Source organism: Triturus cristatus, chromosome 2_1 (genome assembly GCF_964204655.1).
Source record: "Triturus cristatus chromosome 2_1, aTriCri1.1, whole genome shotgun sequence".
NCBI lineage: Eukaryota > Metazoa > Chordata > Amphibia > Caudata > Salamandridae > Triturus > Triturus cristatus.
The window spans coordinates 331,028,120-331,049,838 of NC_140581.1; the positions used below are offsets into that span (position 1 = coordinate 331,028,120).

The 21,719-nt window shown below is 45.4% G+C and overlaps 1 protein-coding gene across 1 annotated transcript in view; it reads left to right on the top strand.

Moving 5' to 3' along the window:
• PARP8 (poly(ADP-ribose) polymerase family member 8) overlaps positions 1-21,719 on the top strand; it is a 788,553-nt gene that overhangs the window by 436,055 nt on the left and 330,779 nt on the right. The window contains exon 9 of the mRNA XM_085631232.1: positions 1,925-2,015. Within this exon, the coding sequence (XP_085487358.1) occupies positions 1,925-2,015 (91 nt within the window). The remainder of the gene's footprint in view (positions 1-1,924; positions 2,016-21,719) is intronic.

The following is a 21,719-nucleotide window of genomic DNA, read 5'->3' on the forward strand; positions in this document are numbered from 1 at the left end:
TGACCTTGCTAGTTCCTCTCTTCTGCCTGGATAGATTATCTCCTAAGAGAAAAATATTTTCAGTGAGACAAATGGTTAACATTTGCAAAGCATTCCTTTATGTTGATAATACTTTAATGTCTTTTTCTCATAAATATTCACATGATCTGATACCATCTACGTTTCCTTTTCCCACAGTCGCTTATGTTACAAGGTTTTAAGGGTTAAGTTAATGTAAACACAGATTTAAGTTACAGAAAATGGCATGTGAAAAATTAAAAATGTGTTGGCAGTCGAACAGCAGAAGAAATCTGTGCTACAGGAGAAAGTTATATATTTATAAATATAGATATGTATATATTTATAGGGATAAACATATTGATATGTATATAGTTTTCTCCTGTAGCATAGATGTGTTCTGCTGTTTGATTGCCAACACATTTTTAATTTTTCACATGCTATTTTCTGTAACTGAAATCTGTATCTGCATTTACTTAACCCTTTAAGCCTTTTATTATTAGTAATCAGCTTTTATTATCTAGCACATTTTTTTATTTATTTGAACATAAAGATTTTCTAACATGGAATCTCTTCTCAATCGAATGTGGTCTCAGTACACCGAGTGCTCTAGTTTCCCTATTTCTGTAGCACTGAGGCCATCTATTCCCACAGAGCGCCCATGTGTATCTCCTGCTACTCACAAATGTAGCCGAGGTCAGTGTGGTACAAGACATGCAATTACACATTTCTCATGCAAAATGTATCCATGCGTTTTTTTGTTCTAAACATTGAGTCGCAATTAAGTCCAGTCTTCCTATATATTTACAAGTTTATTACAGTTTGTTTACTGTACAAACGTTTATGTGCTAGCCAATTTGCAGCAACACAGATTCAATAGTACGGCAAATGTTTTGCAAAATCTGCTTAATTAAGCATTCTTAAGTTTACTGTGTAAAGAGATTGCATAGTTTGAAAATAAAACATTTACATATATGCTCTTAGTCAACTTGTATTTATGTTAAACCAACATTGGTGATATTGGTGACATGAGTCACTACATGCATTACCCACTCCTGTCCTGTTTGATAGAATGTACCGTCTTTTATTAAACCCATTTACTTAACAATTGATCTCAAATGCCACTTCCTTATTAGTAAAATGGAATTCAACTAGAACATGAATCATACTTTATGCTCGCACGTAGCCATTTAAGCAAACATTACTTCTCCGCTGTGGGCCCTTATGTGCTCTCCTTTCATTTGTCTATGATTTCCCTGTAAAAGGAGCTATGTGTCGGTCACAGAGAGCCCCCATTCAAACAGTTGCATGAAAAACATTGAGTGACAAACTACATACCAGAAAAACTGAATTTTTGACATTCTCTTTTGTTGCAAAATGTTCTGTAATTTGCAGGAAAATGCTACAAACTTTGGAATAGAGAAAAGCAATGCACCATTAAATCAAAAAAGAGAGATGAAATGATAGAGAAATGAGATAGATATATGGTGACTCCAACCATTTAAACAGTGCAGAAGCAGAAAATGCAGCTAGACCAAACCCTAGCACTCACCATCCTCACAAAATGTTGTGTTTTCTCTTTTGGTGAAAATTCAACTTTGGGGCATAAAATGGTGCTCAGGTAGCATCTTAAAATAGATTCTCTTATGTGGCAGGATTCATTTTTAAACAGCATTGTTTGGATTATAGTTCATTGGATACATTGCATTATTAAATCAGCTTTACCAATGTAAGTAGCTGTAATTGCTTCTAAAATAGATGCCAGTTCAGAAGAAGCCCACTTTGATTTGCATGTGAACTTTTATGCAACATCATAAAGCATCATGATAATATAAAATGTTTTGGAGTGACCTATACAGTTTTTAATAAAAGTAATAATAGGGACAGAGAAGTGCCATCTAATCATATTTTCTTTACATTTTACTAGGAAGAGATAGCCATTGCTTGGGATGTGATCCGCACAGAGCCTGTAATAGTGCGACTGCACTGTTCGTTAACACAGTACTTAAATGGACCAGGTTTGTGGACGTTTTAAGACTGTCTTTACTGTATTTTGCAAAATGTATTATTAGGTTTCATAATATAATACTTTTCTGAGATGAATTGCAATCTGTTTGTAAGGCTGTATTAATATCGAGTTAAGTTGTCACTCGTGTAATTCTGTTTTATATCACACTGCTTCAAAGTCTTTGATTCACTAAAACCCAAAAATCACTTTCGAAAGGAGGTCTTCACATTGCAAGAAAAACTGTACTGCTCTGTCCCTGGTAATGCTAGATCTTTGCATTTTTGCTATTATTTACAAGGGATCTAGCTTCAGAGTGGGCCTGAATATAGTGCAGAGAAACTTGAACATAATCTTTGTTTGCCTGTAAGTGATTTGAGTGCCTTCAATGTGTGATTATAAACTCCTTGTTCATGCATCATTTTGAGTTTCTGTAAGTCCTGTTCACTGACACATAATAACACTAAGTAAGAGTGCTCAAAGCAGAACCAAAGCAGTGGTCTGGATGCCGCTCAGTAACTGGATTGGATGATTGAACAATTTTCAGCTGTTATTGCTTTCAGCAGTTTTAATTTGCAAGGAGAAGGTGAGTTCCATACCGAGCCAAATGGAGAGAGTTTCATTTTGTTGACAGTCGTGGTTGTTACTCCTAAAACTGAATATACATCTTGGTGTGTTTAAACTGGTGACAGTACTACGTAAACACTACACAAGTAATTACATGTCTTCCCAGCCCTTCCCTTGATTTGAGATGAAAAGAGGGGCTTCAAAGCCTTAGATAGTATGTCAATGCTAAGGTCATAATGGGTGGTGTTGGACCTGGTTTCTTTTAGCAGGGCCAATCCCAGATTTTGCCTTCTGTTGCTGAACCTGTTTTTGTTGGTTTTAGGATTCAGTGCACTTTTACCACTTTTAACCGGTGCTAAAGTGCTTTCTCTCTCTCCTTCAAACATGTCAAAATTGGCATACACCTAATAGGCACATTTCATTTGCTTGTAAGTCCTTAATAAATAGTACTACATGTACCCAGGTCCTGGAAGTTAAATGCTGCTAGTGGGTCTGCATCACTCATTGTGCCACGCACTACAGTACCCTTTTAAAACATGTCTCAGGCCCGCCACTGCAGCCTGTACTGCAGTTTTAATCTGCCATTTCGACCTGGAGAAACCTTTTTAATACTTATAAGGTGCCCCTAAGGTAGGCTTTAAAGACTAATAGGGCATGGTGCATTGTATATAAAAATAGGTCACTCCTGTAAGACCTATCTCTGCCATTGACTAACTCCAGGTTACCTTATTGCATTTAATAAGTGATAACTTGGGATTGGGAGCAGATAGAGATATGCTGTTTTCACTCAAATGCATTGTAATTTAAAATCCTCTTTAGTGGTAAAGTCAGTTTTTAAGTCACAGTTCTAAAAATGCAACTTTTAGAAAGTTGGGAGTTTCTTTTCCTAACCATTTGTGCCTTCTCCCAGTGTCCTGTGTCACATGCCTGTAAATGGCTCTGCTGTTGGGGTTTTTGGATTGCTTCCAGACAGTGACACAAGGGTGCTTAGGTGTGGAGAGGATGAGCCATCCTGACAGTGTGACTGGAAGTGGCTGTACTCAGGACCACTTACATTTCAAAGGGATTTGCCTCCATAAGAATTCAATGCCAGGCCTGCCATGTCTTTTATCACCCCGAACAGTTTGGAGCCTTGACCGGTTAAGCAGAAACAGATGTGGGTTAGGACAGGAGGTCCATCCACCCAAAGACTGGCACCAAGTATAAATATTGGACCTCCTGAGCCACTCATCAGAACACTCCTGGACCTGTGGACATTAAAATAGAAGGACTGGCCTGCTAGTGAGCACTGCCTTGCTCTCTGAGAAGGAAGACTGGACCTCCTTACCTTCAACCCATGCTAACCTGAGTGACTCCAAGCGTCAGTTGGTTGACTTCCTGTGTGAACTACAAGGACATAACAATCTCCAAGGTCCAACTGCTCGGCTGACCTGCTCTGGACCTGCCTGAGATCTACTGGCCTGTCCTTAAGTAAGTTTATGATCCCCCAAGAGTCCTGAATCCTTGGCTGGCATCGGTCTGAGCTTCTTCAAAGAACAAGAGGTGAAAGCCTGAAGTTGGGTTCTTTGCAACTGTGAATGGGCCCCTTCACGCCAAGACTCTGCCGCCCGTGATGACTGCCAACGCCAAACTCCGGTGACACCTGCTGTTCGCTCTACAGAGACCGCCAGCAATGACCGGCACCATGAGATCTGCACTTCATGCCTCAGCATCGACAGTCCACTATGAATGCCGCTAAGAAGCTCCAGCAATGACCATCTGCAACGAATATATGATGCTACTTAGCATACCGTTACTCCACAGGTATTTACTTCGAAGTTTTTACTTCGCAAATACCTTTACTACGCATGATTTTAGTGCGCATGCTTTTACTTCGCAAATATATACAAATACATTTAAAAAAATTTACTTCGCAGTTAATTATTACGCATACCGTTACAACGCGTTATTGGTACTTTAAAACAAAAAATAACCGTAATAGTAACCTATCTCATGGCACACACCCTGAACCCTAAAAATACCCCTTCAACCCCAAAACCCGATCTCACCCTGACACCTAAAAATATCCCAGTTCCCCAAAAACCTAAATGCACCCTAAACCCTAAAATTACCCCCTACACCCCAAAACCCCAACCCACCCTGACACCTAAAATTACCCCAGCACCTCAAAACCTAAACGCACCCTGAACCCCAAAAATACCCCAGCACCCCAAAACCTTAAACGCACCCTGAACCCTCAAAATACCCCAAATCCCCCAAACCCTAACCAACCACGGCCCCTACAATTACCCCAGCACCCAAAACCTAAATGCACCCCGAACCCCAAAAAAGTCCTCAGCACCCCAAAACCTTAAACGCACCCTGAATCCCCAAAATACCCGATACCCCATGCACCCCAAAACCCTAACCCAGCCTGACATCTAAAATTATTCCAGCACCCCAAAACCTAAACGCACACTGAACCCTAAAATTACCCCCTACACCCCAAAACCCTAACCCACCGACACCTAAGCACCTCAAAACCTAAACGCACCCTGAACCCCAAAAATACCCACACACCCCAAAACCTTAAACGCACCCTGAACCCTCAAAATACCCCAAAACCCTAACCAACCCTGACCCCTAAAATTACCCCAGCACCCCAAAACCTAAATGCACCCCGAACCCCAAAAATACCTCAGCACCCCAAAACCTTAAACGCACACTGAACCCTCAAAATACCCGATACCCCATGCACCCCAAAACCCTAACCCACCCTCACACCTAAAATTACCCCAGCACCTCAAAACCTAAACGCACCCTGAACCCCAAAAATACCCCAGCACCCCAAAACCTTAAATGCACCCTGAACCCTCAAAATACCCGATACCCCATGCACCCCAAACCTCTAACCCAGCCTGACATCTGAAATTATTCCAACACCCCAAAACCTAAACACACCCTGAACCCTAAAATTACCCCTACACCCCAAAACCCTACCCCACCCTGACACCTAAATCTACCCCAGCACCTTAAAACCTAAACGCACCCTGAACCCTCAAAATACCCCAAAACCCTAACCAACCCTGACCCCTAAAATTACCCCAGCACCCCAAAACCTAAATGCACCCCGAACCCCAAAAATACCTCAGCACCCCAAAACCTTAAACGCACACTGAACCCTCAAAATACCCGATACCCCATGCACCCCAAAACCCTAACCCAGCCTGACATCTAAAATTATTCCAGCCCCCAAAACCTAAATGCACCCTGAACCCTAAAATTACCCCCTACACCCCAAAACCCTAACTCACCCTGACATATAAGCACCTCAAAACCTAAATGCACCCTGAACCCCAAAAATACCCCATCACCCCAAATCCTAAATGCACCCCGAACCCCAAAAATACCTCCGCACCCCAAAACCTTAAACGCACCCTGAACCCTCAAAATACCCGATACCCCATGCACCCCAAAACCCTAACCCACCCTGACACCTAAAATTACCCCAGCACCTCAAAACCTAAATGCACCCTGAACCCCAAAAATACCCCAGCACCCCAAAACCCTAACCAACCCTGACCCCTAAAATTACCCCAGCACCCAAAACCTAAATGCACCCTGAACCCTAAAAATACCTCAGCACCCCAAAACCTTAAACGCACCCTGAACCCTCAAAATACCCGATACCCCATGCACCCCAAAACCCTAACCCAGCCAGACATCTAAAATTATTCCAGCACCCCAAAACCTAAACGCACCCTGAACCCTAAAATTACCCCCTACACCCCAAAACCGTAACCCACCCTGACACCTAAAATTACCCCAGCACCTCAAAACCTAAACGCACCCTGAACCCCAAAAATACCCTAGCACCCCAAAACCTTCAATGCACCCTGAACCCTCAAAGTACCCCAAAACCCCAACCAACCCTGACCCCTAAAATTACCCCAGCACCCCAAAACCTAAATGCACCCAAACCCCAAAAATACCTCAGCACCCCAAAACCTTAAACGCACCCTGAATCCTCAAAATACCCGATACCCCATGCACCCCAAAACCCTAACCCAGCCTGACACTAAAACGTAAACGCATCCAGCACCCCAAAACCTAAATGCACCCTGAACCCCCAAAATACCCCAGCACCCCATAACCTTAAATGCACCCTGAACCCTAAAAATACCCCCTACACCCCAAAACCCTAACCCACCCTGACACCTGAATGCACCCTGAACCCCAAAATACCCCAGCACCCCAAAACCTTAAACGCACCCTGAACCCTCAAAATACCCTATTCACCCCAAAACCCTAACCCACCCTGACACCTAAAATGTCCCCAGTACCCCAAAACCTAAACACACCCTGAACCCCAAAAATACCCCAGCACCCCAAAACCTTAAATGCACCCTGAACCCTAAAATTACCCCGTGCACCCCAAAACTCTAACCCACCCGACACATAAAATTACCCCAGCACCCCAAAACCTAAACCCACCCTGAACCCCAAAAATACCCCAGCCCCCCAAAACCTTAAATGCACCCTGAACCCTAAAAATACCCCCTACACCCCAAAACTCTAACCCACCCTGACACCTAAATGCACCCTGAACCCCAAAATACCCCAACCCCCCCAAAACCTTAAACGCACCCTGAACCCTCAAAATACCCCATGCACCCCAAAACCCTAACCCACTCTGACACCTAAAATGTCCCCAGTACCCCAAAACCTAAACGCACCCTGAACCCCAAAAATACCCCAGCATCCCAAAACCTTAAATGCACCCTGAACCCTAAAATTACCCCATGCTCCCCAAAACCCTAACCCACCTGACACCTAAAATTACCCCAGCACCCCAAAACCTAAACCCACCCTGAACCCCAAAAATACCCCAGCACCCCACAACCTTAAATGCACCCTGAACCCTAAAAATACCCCCTACACCCCAAAACCCTAACCCACCCTGACCACTAAAAATACCCTAGTACCCCAAAACCTAAACGCACCATGAACCCTAAAATTACCCCCACACCTCAAACTCCTAACCAACCCTGACCCCTAAAATTACCCCAGCACACTAAAACGTAAACGCATCCAGCACCCCAAAACCTTAAATGCACCCTGAACCCTAAAAATACCCCCTACACCCCAAAACCCTAACCCACCCTGACCCCTAAAAATTCCCCTCTACCCCAAAACTTTAATTTGCACAGTAACTCCATTATGCGTAGTAAGTGCATGCTAAGTAATGGCATCTGCGAACTAAAATATGCGTAGTAATGGTAATACGAAGTAATGACCGCGTAGTAAAGGTAGAATACCTCTGCAACGCCTGACCTGCTAGCTCTTTGCACTACAGCAACAACAGCCCATAATGCCAGGCCTGCTCTTCATGCTACAGAAATGACTTGACGTTCTGCCTGTTCCTCGACGCCTTTTCTACTGAGAATGGAACTCTTCACACCTGAGGTAACTTTTTTCTCTGAACCAATTTGGTCCTTGTATACGACCGGCGCTCCATTGTGGTCAGCCTGAACTTGTGACTTTCCCCTGGTATAGTACGAACAGAAGACCGTGAGTGACGCTCTCAGCTTTTCTGTGCTATTTTTATTTAAACATTTGAAATTGTATATCTCTGGTTTTACTGATTTTTCTCAATCTAGTATCATATACTTTGCATGTTGCATCAAAGTTAAGCTTGACTGATTTTGTGCCAGGCTACTAGAGGGTTGAGCATAGGTTAATTTAGCGACTCCTGTGGTTTCCATGACAAGGATTGAGGTTTTCTCTCAACTAATAACCCAATTTCTTAAAGGTGGTATGATAATGAATGACACAATGAATATAAGCACAATAAAGTAGAAATGTCTAGCTTTAGTTGCTATTAGCATAAATATACTCTAATAAGAACTAAAAAAATGTTACACAAAATATAAAGTACATTAGAGAGTAACAACATAATTAGCATATAAAGTATTACAAATGGTTTTGAGACTGGACGCAAAAGGTATTATAATTATAGACCATTAGAGTCCCATTCGACCTCTTTCTCATTCCACCACAACGTTTCTGAGTGAGGCATAATGCAAAGTTCCAGATGGCATGGCCTTCTTCTGCTCCTCCATCTGAATCTTCTTTTGGGAGATGTAGGTACCAAATGTAGGCAAGCCTGTCCATAACCATTTTCAATGCTAACCGTTTTATGGAAGACTGCCTTGTAAACCCAGGCAGTCTTTCATGGAACACCCATGCAAAAGTCCCTGGTGTACTTAGACTTGCACCTCTCAGAATACACAATCGGGGTGAAATTATGGCCACCATTTTTTCTAAGTTGGCTCTTGACATGTTTGAAGCACCAAGAGAATGTAGAAGAGGGGCCCTGGCACCAAATAGGACATCTCGCTGACTTGCAACTTGCAAAGTGGATGCTTTTAAACTCTTTCTCTGCAGCTCTGCCTCACTGGTGGATTGAATGCCTGCTGTTCAATATTTAAATGAGGACCTTGGTTTTCACATTGCGTGTGTCCTTTTGGTAAGCACAAACCCTTGTTAGCATAACAATATTTGATAAAAACTTATGTCAAGAAAAAGTCAAATGGTCTGCAGGTCCTGTACATGGCCAATGTGTGCAGTGACCCCTGACGCTGCTCGCAGGGCCGGTCGCTCCACGCACCGCACGGCTCCCCGTGTGTGACCAGGACCTTCACCGCTGCTGCCGCGAGTTCGCCGCTGCTCCTGTGCTCCGTCTGCTCTGAGTATTTTGTGTTTTTACTGTGCCCATTATTGTATTTTCTTTGTGCCCTGTGTTTAGCTCTTTTCTGTTTTCTGCACTCCCCGTGACTGTATTTCTCCCGCACAGTGCCCCCTCCGCTCCCGCTTCCGCCGCTGCTCCCCTCCGGCCCGCCCCTTTTTCTCTCTGTACCCGCTCCCTGACGCCCATTCGCCGCCCTGCTCCCCAGCTGCTCCTCCCTCCCACTTCGCTATTTATGGAGGAGACCGCGCAGACATGCAGGAGACGCGCGCAGTGGTCGCGCCGCTGGCGCGCCAAAGGCTAGCCCGTCTGCGCCTGTCCGCGCCTGGACCGCGCCCAGCGCCAGAGCCCCTGGCCCCCGCAGGAACCAGGACACCCGACTGAAGTATGACACCGCCGCCCTCAATGCACTCAACACCGGACGACCACCCGCCTGCTATCAAGCCACCCCAAGGCGCACCCACGGACCCTTCACCTGTCAAGCCTGCAAATTCACCTGCCTCCGACCCCGCACCCCGCCCGCCAAACCAAACCACAACAACAACCACCACAAGTGCATCCTCCTCAACACCCGCTCCGTTCACAAGCACGCCATTGAACTCTGGGACCTCCTCGACACAACAGCACCTGACGTTGCCTTCCTCACGGAAACCTGGATGAACGCCTCCTCAGCCCCCGACATCGCTATAGCCATCCCGGACGGCTACAAAATCCCCCAGAAGGACCGCGTCAACAAAACAGGAGGAGGGATCGCCATCATCTACAGAAACACCATCAGCGTCACGACCAACACCGAAGGCACCTTCTCCACCGCCGAACACCTACACTTCCAGATCCACACCGACCCCCAGACCACCCTCAGAGGAATGCTCATCTACAGACCCCCCGGGCCCGCGTACACAATTCAGCGAAACCATCGCTGACCTCATCAGCCTGCACACCCTAGCCTCACCAGAATACATCCTCCTAGGAGACCTGAACTTTCACCTGGAGAAAAACAACGACAGCACCACCACCACCCTGCTCGACAACGTCACCAACCTGGACTCAAGCAACTGGTGGACACCCCCACCCACCTCGCTGGCCACACTCTCGACGCCATCTTCTCCGTCAGTAACCACGTCACCTTCAGCCACTCCACCGGACTACACTGGACCGACCACAGCTGCATACACTTCACATTCAAGAAGACTACATCTCACCACCTCACGCATCAGATCCCCCGCAGATGTTGGAGCAAAATCACAACAGACCAGCTTACCACATCACTGAGCCAGAACTCACCATCCGACACCAACATACCCAACACCAATGACGCAGCCCACAACCTCGCACAGTGGATCACCAACTGTGCCAACGACCTCGCCCCACTGAAGAACCCCCACGGCAAGACCGCCACCAGAAAACCCTCATGGTTCACAGATGCCCTCAAAACCGCAAAGAGATCCTGTCGTACACTTGAAAAGACCTGGCGCCACAAACGAACAACAGGAAACATGACAGCCCTCAAAAACGCCACCCGCGAATACCATCAGTAGATCCGGGCCACCAAGAGGACATCGTTCAAAGAGCGACTGGACAACAACACCCATAACAGCAAGGAACTCTTCAGCATCGTCAAAGAGCTCTCCAACCCCAACGCCAGCAACAACATCACCCCTTCGCAAGACCTCTGCAACTCCCTCGCCACGTTCTTCCACCGCAAGATTGCAGATATACACGACAGCTTCGGACCCCAAACTCCACCTCCGGACACCAAACCAGCGACCCCCACCACCACCATCAGCTCTTGGACCCCCATCAGCAGTGAAGACACCATACACGTCATGAACACCATCCACTCTGGCTCCCCCTCCGACCCATGCCCCCATCACATCTTCAACAAATACGACACCACCATCGCACCCCACCTGCGGAACGTCATAAACAGCTCCTTCAAGTCAGCAACCTTCCCTGAGAGCTGGAAACACGCAGAGATCAACGCCCTCCTGAAGAAACCCACAGCGGACCCCTAGGACCTCAAGAACTTCCGCCCCATCTCTCTTCTCCCCTTCCCGGCTAAAGTCATCGAGAAGACCGTCAACAAACAGCTGACTGCTTTCCTCGAGGCAAACAACTCGCTCGGCCCTTCCCAGTCCGGATTTCAAGCCAACCACAGCACCGAGACCGCCCTCATCGCAGCCACTGAAGACATCAGAACCCTGATGGACAACGGAGAAACAGCCGCCCTCATCCTCCTAGACCTCTCAGCAGCCTTTGACACCGTCTGCCACCGCACCCGAATACACCGCCTCGACAACACTGGAATCCAAGGAAAGGACCTGGAATGGGTCACTTAGTTCCTCTCCGGCAGAACCCAGAGAGTCCACATCTCCCCCTTCCGTTCCGCGGCCACCGAGATCATCTGCGGCGTGCCTCAAGGATCCTCACTCAGTCCAATGCTCTTCAATATCTACATGAGTCCCCTCGCCACCATCGCACGAAAACACAACATCAACATCATTTCCTACGCCAACGACACCCAGCTGATACTCTCCCTCACCAAGGACCCAGCCATCGCCAAAACCAACCTTCAGGAAGGTATGAAAGAGGTAGCAGAATGGATGAAGCACAGCCATCTTAAGCTCAGCTCGGACAAGACGGAGGTCCTCATCCTCTGACAATCCCCATCTGCCTGGGACGACTCCTGGTGGCCCTCGGCACTGGGCACCGCACCGACACCCACGGACCATGCACGCAACCTGGGATTCATCCTGGACTCCTCCCTCACAATGACCAAACAAGTCGACGCTGTCTCATCACAGGCCCTCGTCACCAGCCGGCTGGACTACGGGAACGCCCTATACGCAGGAACCACCGCCAAACTTCAGAATCGCCTCCAGCGCATACAGAACGCCTCCGCACGACTCATCCTCAACATCCCTTGCCACAGCTACATATCCACCCACCTGAGGAACCTCCACTGGCTCCCCGTGAACAAAAGAATCACGTTCAGAATGCTCACCCACGCACACAAAGCGCTCACAACATGGGCCCCGAATACCTCAACGGCCGCCTCTCATTCTACACCCCCACCCGCCAGCTTCGCTCCACCAACCGCGCCCTCGCCATCATCCCACGGATTCGCACAACCACCACCGGGAGAAGATCATTCTTCTACCTGGCAGCGAAGACCTGGACCTCCCTCCCCATTTACCTACGACTGACCCAGGACCATCTCAGCTTCAGGAAGCACCTCAAGACCTGGCTCTTCGTGCAGTAGCAGCGCCCCCCCCCCCCCACCCCTAGCGCCTTGAGACCCTCACGGGTGAGTAGCACGCTCTATAAATGGAAATTATTGATTGATTGAATGAAACCGGGCCCGTGGGTGGTGAATCCGAACAGCACGAAAAAGGAAGACTGGTGTAAGGGAGCCCTGAACAGCAAGCAAAATATAGCAAGGGCCGGAAACGTTCTCAATACTGTGTACTTGGAAATACAAGGATGTGATCACCAGTTCACCTGAAGCTGAATCAATCTTCGACTGCATCCTTTTGGAGTTGGTGTACTGTCTGACCTGGACAGAAGATTAAAGTGGGAAAAGGTAATCCAAGAAGATTTATTAAGATCTCTTGTGAAGACTAAACGTTCAGATTTTGAAAAATGTTTGTAGGGCTCGTGTACAGACCTAATTTCTTGATGGCACATTCAGAGAAAGGGAAGGAAATAAAGTGAAAGTTACTGTTAACTTCTAAATCAATCAAGGCCAGTGTCATACGTCGATTCAATAGGGATTTCTCGAGAGCCCAGAAACTGTTAATGAATGCTCTTAAAGCTATGTCTAAATATCACCATCTAAATGCCTCCAGGCGAACTGTTTGCAAGAAGGTATTAGACCTGAGGAAAAGTGCATTAGGAAAGGAGGCTTGTGAGGAGTTGACTAAGGCTTCATTTGGGACAAATAGTCGTATGACACCGTGAATTGCACTATTTCATCGCGCATTCTTAATGAGAAATGGGTAGAGCATTTCGAGTGTGTTTATAATGCCCCTTCCAGAGGGGGAGAATGTGACTCTCCCCACCACCTATCATTGCAATGTAGCCTTCACTGTCAGGGAGTCCCAAGTAGTCATAGAGCGATTTACATCACATAAAACCCCCGGATCCCTGCAGACCTGTTCAAGGACACACCAGTTACGAGCGCCAATCCTATCCCACCTGATCAACTTGGCCCCGCTCATGGGTCCCCCAGAATGATGGTCCCAGTGGCTCATTCTCCCGGTACATAAGAAGCGTTCCAGAGACTCACCTAGTTGTTATAGTCCTATTTCCCTGGTGCTCTCGGTTGTCAATGTAATAGGAAGGGTAATCCTGGAGAGGGTAATTTTGTTGGCAGGGGATAGTTCCATTCTTATTGATTTGCAGTTTGGGTCCCGGCCAATCCTCGGTACATTTGATCAGTGTTGATGTCTCTTTCTGCTGATTATCAAGTACACTGTGGCAAGGCCTGGGTCTCTCTTTATTGCATTTATTGACCTGTCCTCAGCATTTGTCAAGGTGAACAGGTCCATATTATGGGCCATTCTATTGGGCCTTGGCAAGAATAAAGTGATTGTTTAATTTCTCAGCGAGTTGCACAGGGATATGTCGTCACTTGTCCGGTATGAAGTGGATGCACTAGAGCTTTTTCCTTGGAGCTAGGAGTGAGACAGGGATGCACACTGGCCCCTTTTTTATTTCACCTTGTATGTGAATGATCCAGGGCCTGGTTGCTAGATAAGCAGGTAGGTTGCCTGCGAGTTGGTATAAACATGATTCCCGCACTGTTATAAGCGGGTACACAAGGAGTTTTTTTATTATTAAGGGATGCAATGAGAGAGCGGCAGGAACTTGACAAACTTTCAGTGTTCGCTAATGCGCAGGTGGTAATGGGCCACACCATTCTTACCTGCTAAATACACATAATGGCATCACCGGATTCCTTCTTACTAAATTCCGGTTTCATCAAATTTGTTTATTTTTGGTTTTACCCCAGCCTTGTAAAGCAAATAGACAGGACTTCATCCATTTTATGTTTTTCTGTGGTTTTTATAATGTTTTCTGCAAGATTTTTTTGTTTCTCTTGCTGAAATCGCTAACCTTTGTTCAAATTACACCCTCTCTTAGATTTCACCAGCTACTGCCATATGTACGTATATCTTATGCTGTCGCATGTTTACTGGCAACATCTCAGGAGCTGAGAAAAATCGCTTGGAGAGAGGAGTGGCCTTGAAATCTAGCCTTTAGCTTTTAATTTTGTTACCAGAAATGGGTTTTTATGACTGGTATATTAACAATGCACAGCGGACCCTGAGTTTGATGATTTGCTTTGACGCTTATCCATTATTTACTTTCTTTGTATATAGATTGTGTGCTGTAGATCACCAGAGTGAATCCCCCCCTAAACCTTTCATTTTTAATACTTACAAGTCATCCCTAAGGTACGCCCTAAATGCCCATAGGACACTGTGCATGGCATTTAAAAAGTAGGGCATGTGTATTTCATTTAGAGTCCAACTTAATTGTAAAGTCTAATTTTATAGTGCTTGCTAAAACATGACACAGACCCGTTTGTCATGTTACTTTGGCGCTTGGGCTCAATTATGACTTGATGTCGTGCAATAAATGTGCCCTTTTGCACTTGAAGGTAATCCGGGAGCGGGAAGTGAAACTCTGTTGTCGCACATAAGAAAACATCACAGTCAAAAAATAAGTCCTGCTCCAATTTGCAGGCAGTTTGCAATCACGTTGAAGCAACCCTACCCACATCAAGTCCCATTGCCTCACAGGTCCACCTATGAATTGAAGTTGAACCCATGTCATAAGCACAATAAACCTAAGCAGCACTTAACCCCATCTCGCCACACTCAGGTGAGAAGGCATGAGGGTGTCAATGGAAAGATCAAGCTTCTTCTGACTTGGATCCAGTTCTGCGGCTGATCCCAGTGTTCGCCGAATTCCCTGGGCTATCATTAACCTTTACAGCAAAATAGTAGACCTCAAGGAGACTTGCTGCATCTCTTTCAGATTCTTCTGGCTATTTATGGTGTGCCTTTGGGTTCTAAAAAACCACACCGGACTTCAGTTAGACTTCTTCAGGTGGGTCTTGGACTTTCCTTAGCACTGACTGGCAAATGTCAGACCCATTCACGAGCTTGTTCCAATGCCGTTTAACACTTCCACCCTGGCCACTAGGTCCACACCAGTTCCTTCTGTTCCGCAGCTGATTTCACTGCCACTGATCTTTACACCCGTCTCGGACCCAAGGCCACCATAGGCCCACTCTAAGCCTATGTCATGCTATGAGATTACAAAGTGCAGTTAGTTTTATACAAGACTCTAATCCTCTGCCTCCTCGCCAATACATTCATAAGATAGAGGCCTTATGTCGACATGACCCCGAGGAGGTCAGGGAATGCAAAATGCCCAACATGACACATGATGATGATGATTAGGAGGAGGCAGGCAACCTACTACCCTCCCCCCCCCCCCCCCCCCCCATTGTCCAGATGATGGCCTACACATAGAGTTAAAAAATGCCAGTGGGCTAGATCAGTCACCAGAGACTGAGCTTGACTGGTCACCTCTACCACCAACAATAGAGAGTGCCTCTTGAGCATTGGCTCTACTAAGGGCAGCAGAAGTGTTTGGTCGATTTGGGGTTCTCTTGAGCATGCAATTAACCAAATAGGCTACCCTGGCACTAAAATAAAAGCTTAGCCACCACACAACAAATTAGACAACCTGTGAAAAGAGATGAGTCTTTAAATTCCTCCTAAATACCTAATAATCTAAAACTTTCTGAAGGATAGCAAAACTTTGTTCCAGAGTACAGGCCCAAAAAAGAAAAAATACGACATTTGGCTCTGACCTTATTAGTCCGAGGGATCATCGTAAGATTTTCATGAGAGGAATGCAGCGTACAAACTGGAGCATATGCTGAAGCTCGGATTTAGTGTGGAAACACCCTGAGCCATGGAAAACAGAGTGGCAAAAATACAGGACTTTGAAAGCGCTGCATTGGTGCATAAGAACTAATGAAGTTTCATGAGAAGCTGCAAAGCAGTGGTCCATGGAAGCAAGCAAAAAAGATGTGTAGTGCAGCTGTTTCATGAAGTAACCTGGAAGCCTAAGATAGAGAGAAATACAGTGGTCCAGACCGGAGATTATAAGATCCTGAACAACTGTCCACACATGTAACAGGCAGAGCATTTTATATTGGGTACAAATGCACAAAAGACAATTGGCTGCCATTTTTTGCACTTGGACAAAGAAAGAAAGGGCTATATCAAACAGAACCCAAAGATTTGTTACAGATGTACTTGGAATGGCTGCTGCAGTCAGTTCCTAAAGGCACCAGTTAGAAAACTATAGCAACAGTAGACCACCCAGTTTTATGTATATTTAACGTTATACATTTACCATCCAACTGGTGACTGCTGCTAAACAAGAAGAAAACTCGCTTTGAGAACGCATGTCCCCATCAAGCCAAAGCATCTGCATAGGGCATAAGCGACAGGACGGACAAGGAATGGATAAGAAAGAGAAGACAGATAACATAAACTTTAAAAAGTGTGGGGCCCAATGATTAGTCCTATGGCACTCCACAAACGATGCGGCCAAAACTCAGATTGGAAAGGGGGAGGCTGTATCAAATGCTGTGGACAGATCAAGCAAGATCATCACAGCCCCCCTGATCTAAAATCTTCCTCAGTGCTTCAACCACAGCCAATTATGTGGATTCCTACCATGAAGAGGGCGCATTCTTAACTGTTGGATCCAGGAAATCTTACAGATTTATGTGATAAACAATCTGTCAAGTCTTGAATCGAAGTCTAGTTACTAAGATTCTTTAACCAGGTACTGCTTTTTCCGAGCCTCTGCTTCCACTCAAGGAGGCCCCCACCTACACTCTTATACCACCTGGTTTAGGCCATGCTTGGGCCCCCTAGTCAGCTGACCAGTGGCCAGGTGACATAGACTGGCCACTTATGATTTCTATTTGTTTTCGACACAATATCCTATGCATGAAAGCCTGGTGTACAGGTGTCGACCTGTTCAATCACTTCTAATGCTTTTGCCACTAGTCCTTTGGCTAGAGAATCATAACATATTGAATACAGCGTGCCTTTTGGGCATGTCCTCACATGCAAAATCTTGCTGACCATGCAGAAGTCCTCTTGGCTTTGCTGGCTCAAACAAAATATGATGGCCAGGATGTGGTGACGTACATTTCACATGCTGGGGTGGACAGCACAGACTGTTTTGGCAGATCTAATGGCACGACGGTAGTGATAAGAAGGCACACCTTGTCGCAATCAACTGGGTTTAGGGGATGTCCAAATATTTGTTATGGGTTGGCACCTTGATCGCTCTAGATGTTTGGGTGGAAAAGCATGATTTGTTGTTGAAACAATTGAAAGAGAGTCAAGCCACAGCACAATTCTTATGACTCTTGTCTCCTGCCAATCAGTTCCACCAACTGTACAGAACCTTTAGGGGTGATTCTAGGGTCTAGCTTCAAAGCTTCAAGACAATGCCCACCCTCCTCATCTGTATAGCCACAGCAGGGTCCATTTCCTTTGGGTTATGTGTTATGGGGTGGCCAAGGCCGATCACATCAGCAGGAACAACTCCTGGAGTCTGGTGCAGCAGAACATCTTTGTGGTAGCCAACCATCTAGCAGGGCCTTTGAATGCGAAAGCAGATGAGCTGAGCAGACGCCAGCTGGTGGATCTCAAGTGGCATCTCCATCCCAAAGTGGCAAGGGATATCTTTGATCAGTGGGGCATGCTACAGTTAGATGTGTTTTCCACTACAGAAAATGTGCAGTGTTGAAACTTCTGCACAATGGAGTTTCTTTCAGGAAAGGCACTGGGAGGCACATTCTAACAGTGGTGAGACATAGGGCTCCTGCACACGCCCCCCCCTACTTTTTCTCCTGCCTCATTTTCTGAAGTTAAGTCAGGACAGAGTGGGCCTATGTCATCTCACTAGCCCAGACTGGGTCAGGAGGTACCCAGAGCGCCTAAGCATGAGCCCTCGCCCTCCATTCTTGCTACCACTTCAGGAGGATCTCCTGTTTAAGCAACAGTGGAGACTCCAGCACCTAAGTCTCCACAACCTACATCTCCATGAATAGAGACTAAGTGGTGGCAGTTAAATGTATTAAATCTGCATGCCTCAGAGTTCGATGTCATCATTGCAGCTCAATGCACTTCAAAAGAGTTTATCTACGATGGAAGAAATGTGTTGCCCATGGTGGCGATTCAAACGCCCAGAGGTCTACAGCTCTTGAGAAATCAACTAGCACTATTCACAGCTTCAGTTCAACTAATCATAAATTTTCGGAAAACAAAAGTTATGTATTTTTCAAACTCGCATAAAAAAACAACCAAAATGTACCTGGACGATAAACAGTGACCCCCTGGATCAGGTGGAAACATATAAATATCTGGGGGTACTGTTAGACCAACACCTTAGTTTCAAGCAACATCTAGAACTTGGGAAAGTCAAAGCAAAACAGCTATTATTCGCATTTAAAATTTTGCAAAAAAACTAAGCGACATTTCAACAACACACTTATTGACAGTCGTGGCGGCAACATTTTTGCCATCAATTACATTTGGTTCTGAACTTCTAAACACAAAGGATGCAATAATTTTAAATACTGCTCAAACTAGACTCTTTAAGAATCTATCTTTAATTCCGCGCCATATTCCACAAGCCTTGATCAGACTGGAATACGGGTTAAAAAATCAGATTCCAACAAGACAATGGGCACTTGTCAAATATTATTGGAGAATGAGGGCAGCAGAGGAAGATTCTTTAACACGTAGAAGAAGAGTCAGTACTTCACCTACTATGTATTTGTCCGGCATTATTACACATACGGAAAACACTTCTACGTCCACTATTGAAAAAAGAACAAATAAGGACTTGCAGAACTGCTGTAATCAAATGCCTAGGAGGCTCAACAGTAAAACAGGCTTGTAAGGCAATAACGTTTCTGACTATCGCAGCAAAGGAACTGGAAAAGAGGAACTGCCAGTTAGAACTAACTGGGGATACAAGGTGATAAATTGCAATTAAGAATTTGAAGTCCATTTATTACAGCCCCATATACTTCACCCTGGCGAAATAATAGGAAATTAACAACGGTAGTAGTCTCCAGCCTAGATAAAGTATAAATGAACATTTTTTTCTATTGCAGACTATTAGTTTACAGCTCCAAGCACTTTATCCTGGAATCACTCGATTCAATCTACGGTACCAGTCTTCTTTTAGATCACCAACCCACTTTTATCCTTTTTAACTAGTTTTATTTTAAATTTTAATGAGACTCATGTTAGTTAATGCATTGATATAATCGTTCTAGTAAATTTTATGAGATTCATGTTTATTAATGCATTGATATAATCGTCCTTGTACTTTGTGTATATTGGTGGATGTGCCACCTTTTTATGATTTAAACTAAATCAAATAAAAGTAATTTATCTCTCTCTCATGGTGGTGATTCATTATACTATCCCGCTGCAGGCCAAATCTTATGATGTATTGTTTGGCCTGTTGTTGACACAACAAGTCCTTGCTGTGGTGGGCACAGTTAAGGACTGTCTCTTGGCCTTTGAGTTTCTACTTCATATGAAAGAATATATCGCATGGATGATTGGTGCACAGAAGGGGAAGGTAGTGCATGAAAGGACATCTGCTATGCTCTGTTCAGGAAGCAACCCGCTGAAGATCTGTGAACCCATTCTACCAAGGCTAAGTCTGTTCCAACAATATTGCAAGAGAGTGTGTGTTCTGCAAGGCTGTGGCATGGATATAGATGTTCTCGGAACAATACTGTCTTAACAGACAGGTCTGACAGGATGGATATATTTACCGCTTGGTCTTTCAAGACATTCTAACTTATGGACTCCTGTGACCCTCCATCTTTGGGAGGTACCGCTGTTGTATCTATTCTTTAGGTGAGGAATCTGAAATTAAAAATATCCAAAAGATGCACAGATGATGGATGTAATGCGGAGCAAATCTAACATTCACCCCCAGTCAAGACATCTGGGTTAAATACATTGTTCTTTTTTTTTAGACCCAACCATATGCAAATCAGTCTTGACCATGTGCCTCATGGAAACAGTCCAGCCCGAACTGCCAAGCCAGGTCCTCCCTGGACCATAAACAAGCATCCTGGGACCGGATTCCGGGCATCACCCCTCATCAGCCAGGCTCGCTTGAATCAAGTGGCACTGTAAGCCCAGGACCCATGTCTGGGCATACCCAGCACACTTAGGGCAAGAAAACAAAAGTCACACAGATGATGGATGGAATGCAGAGCAAATCAAACCTTCACCCCCAGTCAAGAGATCTGGGTTAAATCCATTGTTATTTTGCTCACCATGCTACCCCAGTTTAGATCCAGCCATATGCAAATCAGTCTTGACCCTTTGCCTCATGGCAACAGTCCAGCCCGAATTGCCAAGCCATGTCCTCCCTGGACCAGAAACAAGCATCCTGGGACTGGTTTTGGGGCATCACCCCTCATCAGTCTGGCTAAGTTGAATCCAGTGGCACAGTGAGTCATATTAAAAATATCCAGCAGATGAATATGTAACTTACCTTTGGTAATTCTCTTTCTTATGTATACTCAATCTAACTTTCGGCCCGTTTCCCTCCTTCTCTTTCTGGCTAAGGTTACAGAACGTTATGTCAACAGTATTTTAACCAAATTCCTAGAATGCAACGAAATGTTGGATGCTTCCCAGAATGGATTTTGAACTGGTCACAGCACGGAATCTGCTCTCCTTGCTGTTTCCAAACATTTTCGTAGCAATTTGGATGAGGGCAGATCGTAAGCCCTGATTCTGCTTGAACTGAATGTCGCATTCGATACGGTGTCTCACATGGGCCCTCTCCAACCCAAGTCGTCTATTCAAAACCTAGGAGCGTGGCTGGACAACACTCTGGCCTTCAAGGTTCAAGCTAAATTAGTTGCTGGCACTTGCTTCAGTCTCCTGAGAAGTCTTAAACCTATTCTGAGTTTTTTTACCCCCAAATTTGTCATTCTATCTTGGTTGGACTATTGTAACGTTTTATACTTAGGCGCCAATCATTCTGTATTAAAAAGACTCCAGCTAGCCCAGAATGCAGCTGCTAGGCTGCTTTTTACTCTCCCCAGGTTTTGCTCTGTCTCAGGCTTTTTGCACAGGTTACATTGGCTCCCTATGGAGAAACACATTCATTTCAAGACCCTTTGTTTCGCCCATAAGATTCTACATTCCCAGGGCCTCCCTATTCTGAGCCGGCTTATTTAATCTTACCAGCCTACATGCTCCCTGTGTTCCACCAACCAGAACTTTGCTATAGTTCGCCTAGTTTGGAGAGTCAAAGCCGGGCTTGCTA